Raw genomic sequence first — 17,674 nt, forward strand, 5'->3', positions numbered from 1 at the left:
TTTCCAGCGTGTCCATAATATGTCAACATGTAATTGGTATTAAAAACTATTAATGGGATATTTTGCAATTCTTCAAAATCCAATGTGTATTTTACTTTGCAGGGCACCTCAGTTTGGACAAGCCACACTTCAGGTGTTCAAATAGCCACCTGTAGATAATTTCTACTGTATTGTTCAGTACAGTTTTCGATACTAAGACCTTTATATATATTGTATCATGTAACTCTCAAAAGAAAAATCTTGTGTACTGTTAGATTTTTCTGGATGAGGTCATTGTGACTTAGGTTAAATTACTTTCCCAAGGTTAGGTTACATAGCTAGTTGCTGGCCCAGCTGGTATTCACAATCAGATCTGCCTTGTTCCAAAGAATGCCATTTTTCCTGATGTTTTTAACATTTTTTTTAACATATCTGCTAGTATAGTTTAAAAAAAACAACAAATTATATGGAAACAGCTTTGTTCCCACCACCCAGTTTTTATGAAATTTAATGTTTTAAAGCTGTAAACGCTTTCATATGTATTTTAAACCCCTTGCGTACCCCTCATTCATTCTGATTTCTGTCCTCCACAAAGGGAATCATTATCCTGAATTTGGTATTTATCAGTCTCATATATGTTTTAATAATTTTATCTTATATGTTGGTTTCCATAATAATACATAATCTTTTATATTTTAAACTACATGTAAATTGGTATGCAATATGTATGCTTTAATTGGATTTGCTTAAATATATTGATTCCTATAACTGTACTTCATTCATTTTGATTGCTGTATAGAATTTCCTTGTATTACTTAGGTTGTTTCCAGTGTTTTATTCCTACAAATTGTTAACAGGTTTCCCCCTCAAGAGTTTCTCTAACATCCAGACTGTAAATACTAGATTAAAGGGTATTTGCATAATTAACTTTGTTAAGGGTATTATGGAGTTGTTTTCTAAATTGGTTGTAATCTACATTAGCATCAGTGTGTTCTGACTTATACTTTGTATCGTGACACTTTTTAATTTTTGCCATTTAATAGGGCATGAGAGGAGGATACATCTCTTAACTGTATTTCTTGGATTACTCCTGAGTTAGTTTCTTCTGTAAATAACCTAGTCCCTTCCTTTTTCCCTTCTCTGTTGGGTTGTTTGTCCTTTTCATATTGATTTTTGGAAGTCCATTAAGTATTCAGGATACTAATTCTTCACTGATTATATGAGGAGCAAATATCTTCTTCAAATCTAGAATTTGCCTTTAAATTTTGTACATGGTGTCTTCAATTAGACAGAACTTTAAATGTGAATATAATCGAATTTCTCAATCTTTCCCTTTATTTGTGTTCTAAGTGTCTTGTTTAAGAAACTCCCCCATCTTTGAGATCATAAACATATTCCTTTATATTGTCTTTAAATATTTATACCCTTAAAATGGATAACCAACAAGGACCTACTGTATAGCACAGGGAACTCTGCTCAATATTATGTAACAACCTAAATGAGAAAAGAATTTGAAAAAGAATAGATACATGTATATGTATAACTGAATCACTTTGCTGTACACCTGAAACTATCACAACATTGTTAATCAGCTATACTCCAATATAAAATAAAAAGTTTTTAAAAAGTATATATTTTTTAAAAAAGATAGTTCCTTCACATAGATCATGGTATTTTTTTATGCCAACTGGAAGTGATTATAGCACATAAAAATCAACTCACTGTGATAAACCATAATATGAAAAAGAATATTATAGGTATAACTGAGTCACTTTGCTGACTTTGCTGTACAGTAGAAATTAACACATTGTAAATCAACTATACTTCCATAAAATAAACTAAAATTTAAAAAAACAGAACAAAACAAAAGAAAAATTTATGCCTGCTTTTCATATTCAGGAATTCCCTGGCGGTCCAGTGGTTAGGACTCCGCACTTCCACTGCAGGGGGCACAAGTTTGATCCCTGGTTGGGGAACTAAGATCCTGCAAGTGGTGTTGCCAAAAATATAAAATAAAATAAAGTAGCCATTACTAAAAAAAAAAAATTATACCTTTTCATATTTTGACTTTTAATCAACTTGGAATTTATTTGTGCATATGTCTGTGTGAGAGGAGAGGGAAGGAGGGAAAAAGTTGAGTGAGAGAAAGAGAAGGTATGGATCTAACTTTTCCCCTTATTTATAGTGATACTTACAATACTAAGTTGCTATTGCTTGTTTATCTCAGTACCATTTAGCAAATCTGTACTGTCTCCATGTATTTGTAACACATATGTCATATTTTCATATATCCATAGGTCTGTTTCTGAAGGCTGTCTTTATACTTCAAGGGTCTCCCTGCAGAAAGTTTCCATACAGGATAGGACTTCCCAGCAGATGTGTAATATGATGCATTAGGGTATATAGGAAGAAAATATTAGAACTTCTGCTTGTCTTTAATTTATGGTATCCTTTAATTTCTGTTTATGCATATGTTTTAGAGTTACTGGAGAATATAGAAGTGTATGTATAATTTAAAATAAATATATCTGTAAAAGATTGAAGAGCACTGCCCTGTAGCGTACTGTGTCCTTTTTATAAGCTACCTTGAAATTTAGAAGTAATCGATTTGGTGCTAAAGATTTTTTTTTACTCCCTTCACTCATTTCTCCCATCCCCCCACATCCTGCGCCAGTCTGTTCCCTGTATCCATGAGCTTGTTTTTGTTGTGGTGGTGGTTGTTTTGTTGTTGTGTTTTTAGATTCCACATGTAAGAGAGATCATGCAGTATCTGTCTTTCCCTGTCTGACTTACTTCACTTAGCATAATGCCCTTAAGGTCCCTCCACTGTTATAAATGGCAAGATTTCATTCTGTTCTGTGGCTAAATAATATTCCATTGTATGTATGTATGTGTGTGTGTGTGTTATGTCTTCTCATTTTGTTTTTTTTGTTGTTGTTACATTAATTTTTTTTATTCTTTTTTTTCTATTGGGGTATAGTTGATTTACAATATTATATTAGCTTCAGGTATACAACATAGTGATTTCAATACTTTTTAGATTATACTCTATTTAAAGTTATTATAAAATATTGGCTATATTCCTTGTGCTGTATAATATATTCTTGTAACTTATTTATTTTATACATAGTAGTTTGTACTTCTTAACCCCCTACCCCTATCTTGCCCCTTTTTCCTTCTGTCTCCCCACTGGTTAACCACTGATTTGTTCTCTATATATGTGAGTCTGTTTCTGTTTTATTATATTCATTTGTTTTATTTTTTAGATCCCTCGTATAAGTGATAACATACAGTATTTGTCTTTCTCTGTCTGACTTATTTTACTAAGTGTTATTACCCTCCAGGTCCATCCATGTTGTTGCAGATGGTGAAATTTCATTCTTTTTTATGGCTGAGTAGCATTCCTTTGCATGTATGTATGTGTACCACAATTTCTTTATCCATTCATCCTTCAGTGGACACTTAGGGTCTATACTTGCCTATTATAAACCATTATGCAGTGAACATAGGGATGCATATATCTTTTCAAGTTAGTGTTTTTGTTTTCTTCTGATAACAGATTGGCTTGCTGTGTCATATGGTAGTGAAATTGCTGGATCATATGGTAGTTCTAGTTTTATTATTTTGAGGAACCTCCGTACTGTTTTCAATAGTGGCTGTAACAGCTTTCAAAAGTATGCAAATATATACAGTCCTGTTGGACTGCTAGTATAAGGCCTGCTGACCAGGTGATATGGCAGTGTCCCCTGGGTGACAATCACAAAAATCGCACACAAGTGTATGGGCTCTTTTCTGGAAGTTACTGGTAAGCTGGAGTAAGGCAGAGGGAGAATGCCAAGGTGGCATCCACAGCCTTCGTTCCTTGAGAGCAGCTCCCTAGTCCACTAGATATGTGCCAATCCTGAAGCTTTCCCCCCAGGCTGAAGCTCTAAGACAAAGAAAGAGGCTGCCTTCAGAGAAAGACTTGGGGATATGCCTCAGTTTTTTGTCTGTGCAGCGCCCTGGAGGTGGCGGCCTTCTAAGAATCGTCTTCCCAATTGCCATAGTCCTGTGAGCCCCAGGAATGCAAGCCTACCTGGCCACCAGAATCAAGCTGTCAGGGTGGCAGCTGTGAAAGCTGGGGTACCAGGCATAAAAACCAGGACACCAGCCATGTGTAAGGCTCCCCTTCAGGAGACACTGGCTCTCTGAAAACTTCCCTAACCTTGGGAAGGAGAAAGAAATCCAGATCCAGGAAATCCAGACTTCCAAACAAAATTTTTATTTTTTGTTAGTTATGCAGATGTTAATTGAAGCTGCTCTCATTTGAAGAGTCTCATTATTTTAACATTCTGTATTCTATATAGAATAGAATGTAATTTAACAGAAGGTAGATTCATCTTGGAAAATATCTAAAGACATTTAGGTGCTAAGAAATAAAAAACTTTAATTTTGAGGAAATTTTCCTTTAAAAGCAAGTGATATGATGTGGTTACTAGGACAGTATTACCTACACAATGAGGCACCATTGAGTTAGTAATAACTATGCCAAAGTATATTAGAATGTACATTACTTTTTTTTTCCATTTTTCTATTATTCCACCTCACTCTTAAATGTCTCTCAAATCTTGATCTCTTTATCAAAGTCTATGATACTGAATCTCACATTAATTTCTCTGAATTCCTAGAGTACCCATTCCATGCTACAACATTTAGTACTCAGTTATATAGCATTTTAATTGTTCTTTTTCTTGACCGTGAGTCTAATCTTTTTAAGTTTCCTGGGAATGGTTATAATGGTCTATATTTCTGTCCTTCATAGTGTAGGCACAGCTACAACTCTTGGTTCCTTTAATTGTTTTGATTTATCGACTCTGCCTTCTTAAAGACAAAAACCCATTTTCCTATAGGATAATCTTCATTCAAGTAAAGCATTTAGTGATTGCCTTTTTGGTGCCATGTTCTATGTGAGAAAGTATGGGCTATCCAAATAAGATTTTCCTGCCAATAAGCTTCCCAGAGTCTGTAAAGTATACACAAAGAACTGTAGTATTCTGCCATGAAATATGACCAGTACCTAGGAGGCACAAGTAAAATGTAGTGATTGTTCAGAAAAAGAGGACCTTTTTGTTTGGGGTTATGGAATCAGGAAAAGTGTTTACGGAGACTGTAGCATTTGCTTCTGAAGGTATCAGTACGATTTTTAAATATAGGGAGAGTTACTAGAAGGAGGAAAGGGATAGAATCAGATGTACCCTGTCCTGTCCTAACACCTTGTTATTCATGCTATAGCACTTATTATAATCTGGGTCCAGGAGATTTTAAGGAATATTGTCATAATATTTTGTATCCTCAATGCTTAGCATAGTGCTAAGTATATTAAAAGTGCTTAGTAAATATTGTAATTGAATGAAAACTCCATGGTCAAAATCATGTTTAATGTGTTCATTTAGGCCACAGCCAAAATTGTGGCAAGAAGAGTGGTTTGAAATAAAGGTAAGTTAGAGGATAGCTTGCTGTGGGCTTCATATACCATGGATTAAAACTATTCCATGGGTAATAGGAAGCTATTGAAGTTTTTAAATTGAGAGCAATTGACTAGGACTGAGCTTCAGAAAGAATGATGTCCAGCAGAATGTATAATAAAATGGGGGGTCAAGAACATTCATTCAGCAGTGTACTTTTATGTGCTGGCCCTGCAGATGCAGAAGTGAAGGAAGCAAACAGTTTCAAATCAGCGTAATAAGTAATATGCTAGTATTAGGAAACTCGCATAGTAGTAAATAAGCAGGACAATAACCAAGATTATATCAGTAAAAAGATAAAGAAGATAGAATTGACAGGATTTAGATGTGGCCCTTGAGAAAGAGACTGATATTACAAATATATGAGACAACCATAGAAAGATGATATCCCTCTAAACTTTCTAAATCTCTTTTTCACTTTAGGAATTATGGAAGCACTTTATAGGTATTATCAGAATGCTGCCACAGATGTGAGGCGTGTGTGGCTTTCTACAGTAGTGGATCACTTTCATTCATCTTTTGGTGACAAAGGTTGGGGTTGTGGTTACAGAAATTTCCAAATGCTGCTTTCATCATTATTGCAAAATGATGCTTATGATGATTGCTTGAAAGGTATGTGAAATACGATACCCTGAACTTATCATCTGATAAAGTACATTTGATGTGGGATGAATTAATATATAGTAGGCATAATTAATAGCTTTAATAAAGATGTATTTTAGTGGATATTTACATTAAAAACCTGAATTCTGGTTGAAGGAAGAGAAAATGATACAGTAGATGTTAGAAATAATGACTTAAAAACTGTAGGTTCCTGTAGAATGTATGGTGTACTGCTAAATGATATTATTCAGTACTTTAGTAACTGTCATATTACATATTTGCTTTGTATAACTTTAGGTATGTCAGTTCCTTGTATACCAAAAATTCAGTCTATGATTGAAGATGCATGGAAGGAAGGTTTTGATCCCCAAGGTGCCTCTCAACTTAATAACAGGTTACAGGGAACAAAGGCCTGGATTGGGGCATGTGAAGTATATACACTTCTGACCTCCCTAAGGATAAAGTATGTACCTAAAAAACCAAGTTAATGTTATTGTCATATCTGGGAAATTTTTGTTATTGTGGGATTTTTTAATCAAAGGGATAGTTAAAAAATAAAATTTAAATAGTATTAAACTGAAAGACTTACAGTGAAAACCAGCAACTCATTCCCCATTTCATGCTCTTCTGTATTCTCAAGTCCTGTCTCTCAGAGGCAGCTGTCACTTTCATTGTTTTTAAATAATATGCTTTCATGGCTTTTTTTTGGTGTGTCACTTTTAGACATTGTCTATTGCATTCTCCTGATATCTCCCATCTGTTTCCCCTCAATTTTTGTAATATGGTTAAATCTCAGTTTTTATTAAGTTAAAGTCAGAATTTACATCATGACTGTGTAAATATTATTCATTGCTGATTTTATATCTTTCCTGAAAAGCTTTTTAAAATTTTCTTTGAGTTAAGAATTGCCTTTCCTTTTCCGTTTTACAGTTTGGCTGCATCCTGGTCAAATTTTTCCAAAAACTCCACTTATCATGAAATCTGAGGCTCTCCTTATTCCTGGACACCTTTTTCTTGAAGCTGTCTTTCCTCTGCTCTAGTCTGGATTATTTGCCTTCTAGATCCCTTCCACAGCTCTAATCATGTTGCATTTCTTCACTCTTTTCTTGAATTGGATCCTGGATTTTTCCTGGATTCCATGTCTTTCTCTTTTTTGGATTACTCTCTTTTGCTTGAACACTTCGTTTATTAGCCTTCTAAGAAAGGGTACCTAGTCTTATTATGTAAGTGATAGTTTGTGTGGCTGTATTATTCTTAACTCAAAATCATTTTCAAATCAGATCAAGTTGTTACTCTGTTGATTTCTAGCAATCAGTATTACTAAAGAGAAGGTAAGCTGCCATCTGATTTTTGTTCCTTTGTGTATAACCTATTTATTTTCTCTGGAAGTTTTTTTGCATCTTTCCTTAGCCCCGATACTATGAAATTTCACCATTGGATGTGGGGCTTTGATTCATTGTGTTGGGCATTTGTTTTTCCTTTTGAATCTGGAATTGTAGGCTATAAGATCTCAATATAGTGGTTAAGAGCTTAGACTTTTTGAAGTAAGATTGCCTGCAATTGATTCTAGCTTTCTGCCTACTAGCCCTATGACTTAACTTGTTGTCCTAGTCCCACCATTGATAAAAGAACATGTAAATAGTTACTGCTTTATAGAGTTGTAGTGATAATTAACTGAGATAATAATGTCCTTAGGACTATGACTGGCATGTAGTAAGAGCTTAGAGGTTAACTGTTGTTTGATAATTATGATCCCTCCATTTTCTTTATTTTTCTTTCTGGAACTCCTGTTAGTTGGCCACTGAACTTCTTTGACTTTCTTTGATTTTGTTTTACTATCTAAATTTACTCAACGTTATCTCCCAACTACTCTATTGAAATTTTTATTTTAACAATCATGTTTTTAATTTTAAGGGGTAATTTCATAGCATCATATTCTTTTATGGTTGTAAAATTTTTTTCCAACATTCTCTTTTTTTCTATTCCTTGCATTTTTCTGTATCCTCCATGTTAAATTGTTTTCATGTCTATTTATTTTAGTCTTTTCCATTTGGAAAGCTTTCTTCTAACTTTAAAAAATCCTTAGCTGTCTGTTCCTAAGGTGAAGAATAAGGCACTAAAAAGCTGATTGGCGGACCTCGGCTTTCAAGAGGCATCAGAGATAGATGCTTATGATCATCTTTAATGGAAAGTTTGCCTTAAGCTTCATGACTCTATATTTCCTTTTATGTTTGTTTCTAAGTAATTTAGCCAGTGTTTTACATCATTTCTATCATGTTAATTGATTCAGAAGTAAAAATATTTCTTAAATTTTAAATAGAAAAACGAATGTGTGTAATAACTTTCTCAAAATTCTTAAATTGAAAGGACTATTTTAATGCCCTCTAAATTTATTTTTTCTTTTTTTCTTTTCCTTTTTGCCAGTCTGTTCACACCTTCAGATTATATACACTATATCATGTTTTGAGCTTTTAAGTAATTTTTAAGGAAAGGAAAATTTTTTTTTAAGTACCTGATGTATCCAGCTGTTTTCCTGGCACCTGAAAAAGTTTAGTTTTTTGTAAAGCCTTTTTATTACTATACCCTGAATTTGCTTACTAGTTATTTAAATGTCTTTCTTTTGCTGTCTGTGAATTATAATCTGTAGGATACTATTCACAATCTAAATCTAAGCCTGCAGTCAACTGCTAACTCAAAAGCACTGTTCTTTTTGATAGTTTTTCCAGAAGTTCATTTCAACATTTAAAGCTCAGTAGTAATCAGTTGAACGTTATCAACATTAATCTTGGTGTATTTGGAAACTTTATGGCCAAGAGAGACAAGGATAGGATATCTGTGCTATATTTTAAAGTGAAAATAAAGCTTTTATTTGCTTTTACTTATATTCGACCTTTTTAAAAATAGTTGTTGAGAAGTGTAAATAGTGCTCCTGATTAAAATAGTTTGGTTTATTCATGGTTGACTTCCTCTTGAGGAAACAATACCACCATGGTCTGTTGCCAAATAGGAGATAGATAGATGTATAGATGGGGGTGCATACAGGTTTTTTATGATCTTTATAGGTATTCTTTTCTTGTTTATTATTGAAATTTGAGAGAACTGACAGGAAAAATATTTAGGATATTTTTGATAGCTTCAAATGGCTGTTGAGGAATTATAATTAGAGGTCGGCTTCTAATTGATCATCAGGTTTAGAGACTTTGGAGTAAAAGTCCCTATGTCTCAAGTTATATGCAGACTTTTAAAAATCAAGTATGATCCTCATTTACTACTAATGGAAGTTTTATATGTCAGAAAATTTTTGTAACTTTTATATCTGTCATCAACCTTAAAAGTTATTTAAATAATTTCCTCATAAAATAGCAGTTTTCAGATAAATAATAAAATTTTTATTTCTTTCTTCTTAAGAAAATGATGATGAAATAAAATTAATTCTAAACTAAGAATTTTTTGTATTTTATAACTCCATTGATGAAAAAATTTTTTTAATATTTTCTAAATAATCCATTTTGTCAATTTTTTTTATAGGTGTCGTATTGTTGACTTTCACAAGTCAACTGGCCCTTTGGGTACACACCCTCGCTTATTCGAATGGATATTGAGCTACTATTCTTCAGAGAGAGAAGGGAGTCCAAAAGTACTGTGTACATCTAAACCTCCTATCTATCTTCAGCATCAAGGTTAGTGTAACTTACAGATACTGAGTATAACTTATAATTTATTTTTATAAGAGGTAATTGGGTTTTGCTTTAGGATACGTTAAGATTCTGATAATGGGAGGAGAGGAGTATTGTGACATTACTCTGATTTTTAGAGCTATATTGTCATCATAATACATTCCAGTAATGGATGATATCCTTGGTATCTTCAGGGACACCTGGTTCACTCTCTCTTTATTGTTCATCCTTTACATTTTCTAAGGCTTTACCTCACTTCAGTGAGGCCTTCCCTGACCATCTTTTAAAAAATTTCATCTTGTTATTCTACCCCCCTCCAACAATGGCATTTCCTATCCCTCTTCCCTGCTTTATTTTTCTTTATCTAACATGATATATATAAACTTTACCTATTTACCTTGTTTATGGAGAATTATTTCCTATTAGAATATAAACTCCATGAAGGCAGAAGTGTTTTGTTTGCTTTTGTATCGCTAACTGCATGGAATAGTGCCTGGCATGTGGATATTTCATAAAATTTGTCGAATGGATGATTTGGATTGACAGGAGGAAGGAGAAGTAAATATTAGGAATTTCATTGTTTAGAATACAAGCTAGAAAGTTTAAGCCCTTCCCATTGACGTTCTAGTATATATAAATTGACTTTTGTTTATCTTTGGAACCATGAGAGTTTTTGTTCTTCAGTAGGTAAATTTCAAATCCATTCATCTGAGATAATTTGAATAAGAAGGACTGTGGGATTAGGAAAGAAAAACTAAAATATATGGCATAGTGAAAGTAGAATTTTTTGCCATGAAGCCTTTAGAAAACTAAAATTGAACAAAGAAAACTGAAAAGTGTCTTAGAACTGAAAGAACTCAGATAACCTATATGTCAGAGGGACTGACTGTATTTATATTCTAAACACACATGTGCACACACACTATATATAGAAAGTGTATATAGTGTGTCTGTATATGTGTGTGTGTGTATATAGAGTAATTTATATCTGTATATAGCTGTACATATAGGTAGATATCGCACACACACATATATATATACCTCTTACTTGATTTTTTGATAGGTCATAGTCAAACAGTTGTTGGAATTGAAGAGAGAAAAAACCGAACATTATGTTTACTAGTATTTGATCCTGGATGTCCTTCTCGAGAAATGCAGAAACTCTTAAAACAAGACATGGAAGCTAGCAGTGTCAAGCAACTTCGGAAATTTGTGGGGAATTTAAAACATAAGCAGTACCAGATAGTGGCAGTAGAGGGTGTTCTTTCTTCAGAGGAGAAAATTGTAAGTATCTAAATATTTATTATGTGAAGCTTGGACAGGTTGAACTTCAGAGTATAAAATTTTTAGCTAACTCCTAACACCTCATTCTGTAACATTAGGTTGGCAAAGATATTTTGTATGTCATTTAATTTCTGGAATGGACATCTTTAAATTTCAAATGGTACCTAATTTTGTCAAATATTTTACTTGGAGCTTCAAAAAATATTTAATTTTATAATACATAATTTAATTTTTAATGTCAGGGGAGTAATGGAAAATGGCAACATATATGGTAAGAAAAAGCTAACTTAATCCAAGGAGTTCTAACTCATATTGGTCTCATAATTACTGTTTATTAAATGTGATTCTAGTGATTCCTGAGGCTCTGTGTTAGGCACTTGGATATGTTGGATGAACTATTGGAGTTATATATATCACACTGTTGAGAGAGTGAAGTACTCTAATGGGCACATACACTTACTTATTGGATATATACAATTCCAGAAATTAACTTCAGTACAGTTACCTCTTTATCCCTTGCATTTAAGTGATGAGTAGTACATTATAGAAGAATTCCTAGGAATTGGAAACCCTCCACTTGTATAAACTGAAGCTATGTGGTAGCATATCAAGTCTAGAAAATACACAGTTCTCAAATCTTAAAGAAAAAAAAATGTCCCTATTAGAGTACTTCACATTTGTTTCCCTCTAAAGAGAGAAGAGATAGAGCAGTAGAAAGGAGCGTTTATGAAGAATAATAGGATCATGAGGGGAAGGACTAAAATTGTTTGAAATGAGAGATAGAGCTAGAGTAATCTTTTCAGCATCACAACTTGGGATATAAAGGCAAGGACTGTTTAAGAGGTTCTTCAGTTTAATTATGATACATTAGAGGTTTCTTTGCAGTGACTTAAATACCAAAATTGCATTCATTTTTTTCACCCTATCATTAATTTGGCTGAATAAAGTTAGAGGTTAATTTTAACTGTTATAAAATACCAAGATGCTTGTTTACCAATATACAGATAACTTTTGACATCATAGGTGGGGTTAAGATGTTATGGAAAAGCCCGAGTGAACTTTTTGGCCGACCCAATATCATGGAGTCTAGCTACACATTTTATTTAGCTGTTACCTTTCTGGTCTTGGAAAGTGAGACCTTGGTGGTGTTTCTCTGCTTGTAGCCCCATCTCTATCTCTCCTTCTCTCTGTTTTTACCTCTCTCCGTCTTTGAGCCAGGATTTTTACTTTTGATTCATTATTCCATAAAAAAGGTGATATTTTCTTTTTAATTCTTTGTGTTTTGTCTTTATCTGGAATTTTCTTTAATTTTTTAATGGTTTGGCTTTAAAAATGTTTTTCCTAATTTCCTAAATTTGAAGTTGTAATATTCCTTAAGGAATTTTCATTATCTTGAAAAAAATTCCAGATTTTTTTGTATTATATAATTAATACATATTTTAATTAATTGACTTCTCCCTTACTATTAATATTTTTTTAAATTTCTTTTCAAGGCCAGGAGACAAGCTTCTCAAGTCTTTACAGCCGAGAAGATCCCTTGAAGAAGTAAGCATTTCAGTGATTGTGGAATTTTATTTATTTTCCAAATTCAAATATTATTAAACTTTTAATACAACATGAATTCTCTAAATACTCCATTTATAATTTAATTTCTAAAATTCTAAATTATACCTTTAGTACTCCATTGTTTAGTAGTTATTCCAATAAAATATCTTGTTTGTATTGTGGGTTTTATATTTCTTATCTTATCCATGTTTCAGAAACTGGTTTTGTATTATAGTCATATGAGTATTTATTGGGTTCTTATTTGTGTTAGGTATTCTCAGTATTTTGCGTGTATTAATTAATCTCCAAAATCGTTCTGTGAGACAAGTACTGTTATTAGCCTGTGAGGAAGCTGAAACTCTGAGAGATTAGTAATTTGCCCAAGAAAGTGGTCATCATCCAGAGTGTGAACCCAGACTGCTCACCTCCAGGCTCTTACCATTATAGCATTCTGCTTTCTTCTGTTATTATATATGTAATGAAATTCCCTCCTCACTACTTAGAAATAATCTTAATATTTAATAGGCATAGCTCTAAAAAGAGGGATTTGCTTTTGTTAAATATTTACACTCGTACTTATACAACTGTGATGTAGAGTGTTGTGTTTAATGTGTCCTGTAGGAAAGAAACTTTCAGATTCGTGTTGGATTTGCCATGTAAGGTTGCAAGCTAGAATCCTACTCTGGCCAATTTAAGCAGAAGAGAATTCATTCAAATTATCAGAAGCTCACAGAATCCATAGGTAACTAGGGAACTCTGCTAGAACAAAGGCAACAGTAGGGGCTAGAATATGGCATAATTTATAGCAGGGTCAATCAGGTTAGGAGCAGAGGTAGAATGTCTGCTCAAATTTCAGATTCCAGAGAGGGCACATCTGATTAGCATGTGACCATATGCCATGGGACAGAGGCAATTTCTCCAAAGGAAATCCGGGTAGATGAAGAAATGGATATTAAATAACAAAAAAGAAAAGCAGTAAGTGTCTACTACCCCATGAAAAAATGAACAAGAACTTATTTGAATGAAGTTCTATAAATATTATTTATGGCATCAAATACAGAAAGTTGCATTTCAGGAATGAATAATATGTATAGCTGATTCACTTTGTTATAAAGCAGAAACTAACACACCATTGTAAAGCAATTATACTCCAATAAAGATGTTAAAAAAAAAAGTGTGTATTAACAGCAAGAACTGACAAAACCATAAACTTCATATTCTTAAAAAATAATATTGCCAGCTGGAAAATTCTGGAAACCATCGTTTCTAATATTCTGTCATCCAGACTGGTAAACAGGTTTCTACTCTATATCCCCATGCAGTTACGCTCCTTCATGCCATCATTATCTCTTACCTAGACAATGTAATAACCTCCTAAATGGTCTCCCTGTCTTGATCCTCTGTCAGTCCATCTTCCACACGGAAGCCCCAAACCATTCTAAAATACAAATGCGATTTTGTGACTTCTAGTTGAGTCCTCTTCATTGCTCATGGTTAAAATCCAAACATCCCACACAATCTGGGCCCTGCATACCTCTCCAGTTTCATCTCTCACCACTCTCAAAGTTTCACTCCTTTCAGCCTAAAGACCTTTGCCAAAATACAGCTGGTGCTTCCTAGGGCCCTTACCCCCTTAGTTCTCCTCTTAGAAGGGCTTCCACTTAGAAATGCTTCCTGAACTGCTCAAGTTTTTATTAAATGCACCTTCTAAGTGTTTGATAAGCAACGTTTCTCAAAGTATAGATTGCTGAGCTGCAAACCGCCAGTCTGTGACAAGATAATTATAGAAGTTACAATTGCTGACATACTTTTATTCTATTTTACACAGATAATAGCCATGGATTAGAAGTTTTATTTTGTTTTTTTAATTGGTTCTTCACCACAGAGTTTGACAGACACTGTCCTATGGTATAATATTTGTATCACAATACCTGCTATTCTAATTACCTACCTTTATATGTTTCCCTCCTTGAATGTAAGCGCTAAGATTTCAGGAGCAATGTCTAGTTTTTAACAGTAGCCCCACAGTGCCTGGCACATCACATATAGAACTTAAAAATACTATTTTGGTGAATGGAAATAACTAATTTTAGAAAAGCAGTGGTAGAAAATATCAGTTTGAAGTCTTTGGATGTCCCAGCTAGCCATCTCTGCAAATTGTTTTCCCTGAAATCAGATAAAACCAATTTCTATAGGATGAAAGAAGAGTTACATTGAGACATTTCTTTAAGAAGCAACAAGTAAAAGAGTTAAAAAATTTGAGTGTTCCCACAGTCTTTGAGCAGGTGGTGGAGTTATATACCCTCTCCCCACAGGGGGGAAATATATATATAGATGTATATACATACACACAATATTTGCACACAGTATCACAGATTGCTTAAGAACACATGCTCTAATTTAGTTTTTATCAGTATTTTTGGTCTCAGTATTCCTTGATGCTCAAAAAATATTTAAGTTCCCAAGGAGCTTTTGTGGGTTATGTATTTCCATGTTTGCCATATTAGAAATTCAACCTGAGACTTAAAAAGAAAGAAAAAAATATAGAGGCACATATTCCATTAGCTGCAGCCATCAGAACAGTAATGGAAGAAAATGTCGTTTAGCCTCTGAAAAATCCATTGAGTATCTTTCTAAAAGTACATATTAATAGTTCTACATACGAAATTCCAAATTTTATATTTTCAAGGAATGATATTTTGCACATCAATAGTTGCCTATATATATATATATATGCAATTATATATATATATATATATATATATCAGTCCCAAAAAAGGAGTATGTGTGTATCAGTCTCATAAGACTGGGCTAATTTTATTTTTATTAGTCATAGTCATCTTCCTCATCTTCATCTTCCTCAGTTTCTTCATTTTCCTCTGTTGAATTTACAGCTGCTTCTTGTGCAGCCCTGAAAGCCTGCTCCTCTTCCACATTAGGGTCATCCATTTCTGTAATTTCTGGTCCACTGGGGTACTCTTGATAAACTGGTGGTGGAACTGGAGGTGTATAGCTGTCTGGACTATATTTATGACCCCAGCCTATGTAGAAATTTTCAAACTTTCTGTAAGTTAAAAAAAAATGTAGATCATTGTATAATTTTTCAGTAAGAAAAATTGATTCTTCTTTTCTGTAAGGATAAGGTACTTAGAGTATCATAGTCCCATGATGTTAAAACAGTACAGTATATTTTAAATGCATTAGAGATGAAATATCCCTAAATGATTCTTCTACCACAGGGAATTACTATGGTCCAAACTGCTTAAGCTGGTTAAGAAAACATAGGGCCAGACCGTGTCAAAATGTACCCCACACCTGGACCACAGCCTTTCATCTTTTAATTATTTTCAGAAAAACAAAGCAGCGAAGTTAAAAATTACATACCTTCCTTAGAGTAAGAAAGAATTAAGAAGTTGCCAACCTTGAAAACTCTTGGCTGGGTGAGAAGTCGGACTTGTGGTTAACAACCCATGTGTGATTTTTCGGGTCCATCCTTGAGCAATTACAAAAGCTTTACCTAGTTAGGCCTCATGGTGGGAAAACTGCCCTCTCCACCCCAGACTTGATGCAGAGCCAGTGCACTGCAGTCTCTTAAGAGAGCGTTGTGGTCAAGGATTCTGGCCTCTCTGGCCTGTCATGCTCTTAACACAATTGTGTTCCTGGCCCAGGTGCCTTCATTCCCAGGCCTCTTCATCTGAGGCCTTCAGCAGAGGTCTTCTTTAGGCCCCTTTGCCAAGGCTTCCTAATGAGGGTTGGGTGAGAGCAGGGGAGACCTTATAGACACTTTCCCCTACTCTTGACTCAGTACCCAGTACTTTTCCCTAGCCCTCCCCACCTTTCTCTGGTCACAGGTCCTTAAAACTGCAAGAGCCTTATGTGGGGACTTCCTTGTCATTGAGATGACCCCACAACCCTGCTGACCCATCTGACCTTCCACCAGTGTGCCATTCCATGGGGGCAAATGGAACTGGGTGGGAGGAGGGGGGGAATCAGTCCTTCAACTTGGTTATACCATCACAGTAAGTGATTAAAGGCTTAACATTTTCATTTCTGGCTTGTTGCTTTAATGGCTACTCTGACATTTGACCGCTCAGCTCTCCAGCTCAGCCGAGCTTCTGACACTAGGTTATTAAGTAAGAAATGGAAGCATAAGACAAATGAAAGTGTATGCTCTGGGTGCGGAATTAAAGGACGTTTACTATCCTCTTATCCTAATTCTTTGGAAAGTGATAGCCTAAATCATACATATTTTAAATTATCTTTTATCAAGATATCCAACAAAAATGATGAGATTTAAACTAAATACTGCTTAGAATTACCTCCATGAAATGAATATCAATTACTCAAATAATCATAGAAGAAAAAACATTTTAGCCCCATTAATTGGATAATTCAGATGAAAAGGCAGAAGTCTGAATTACTCTAATGTTCTAAATTTGATGCTTTGTTGTATAAGATGGATGTTGTTTGAATTAATCTTATGCCATACACACTTGACATTCCAGTGATAACTTATAATTTCCAGAAGTTAAATAATCAAAATAATAGCCTTGTAAGTTGTCACATACTTACTTGCCATTGGAAAAGGCATATGCTCCAGTCCAAAGGTTGGATCTAAGGACTGCAATAGCATATTGAGGAATGAGATTTGAGGATAACCGTGTTGTCCAAGGCGGTATATTCTGGATCTCTGTAAACCAAAGAGAAATTCAAAATAGACTTAACTCCTAAATAGACAAGGATATACTGTATAACAGAAAAGCTGTATTTATAAATCTTAAAACACACACTTGACATAAAGTTAAAACATTAGCAGCTTAACATAAGATCAGGAGGGTATTATTATGAGCGTTGTGGAAAAATGAAATTTGAAAACAAAATGTGTATACATTTATATAGATTATATATATACACACATATATGTGTATATATATATATTTTTGTGTGTGTGTACATTTGTAAAGCAGAGAAAATAAGTTTTACAAGAGGAGGCCTATGTCAGAAACTAACACACCATTGTAAAGCAATTATACTCCAATAAAGATGTTAAAAAAAAAAGTGTGTATTAACAGCAAGAACTGA

At 34.0% G+C, this 17,674-nt stretch overlaps 1 protein-coding gene across 6 annotated transcripts in view; it reads left to right on the forward strand.

Annotated features, from left to right (window-relative positions):
* Positions 1 to 17,674, forward strand: part of ZUP1 (zinc finger containing ubiquitin peptidase 1) — a 44,176-nt gene that overhangs the window by 8,922 nt on the left and 17,580 nt on the right. For 5 of the 6 annotated variants that reach the window (XR_008618367.1, XM_007119778.4, XM_007119777.4 and 2 more), the window contains exons 6-10: positions 5,907 to 6,095; positions 6,384 to 6,549; positions 9,615 to 9,766; positions 10,827 to 11,047; positions 12,541 to 12,592. Coding sequence is in view for 5 of the 6 variants with exons in the window: in XM_007119778.4 (XP_007119840.1) it covers positions 5,907 to 6,095; positions 6,384 to 6,549; positions 9,615 to 9,766; positions 10,827 to 11,047; positions 12,541 to 12,588 (776 nt within the window). In the remaining variant the exon portion in view is untranslated. Of the gene's footprint in view, positions 1 to 5,906; positions 6,096 to 6,383; positions 6,550 to 9,614; positions 9,767 to 10,826; positions 11,048 to 12,540; positions 14,360 to 17,674 lie in introns of those variants that run through there. The other variant, XM_007119773.4, reaches the window with a different exon arrangement.

Source organism: Physeter macrocephalus, chromosome 10 (assembly GCF_002837175.3).
Source record: "Physeter macrocephalus isolate SW-GA chromosome 10, ASM283717v5, whole genome shotgun sequence".
Lineage (NCBI taxonomy): Eukaryota > Metazoa > Chordata > Mammalia > Artiodactyla > Physeteridae > Physeter > Physeter macrocephalus.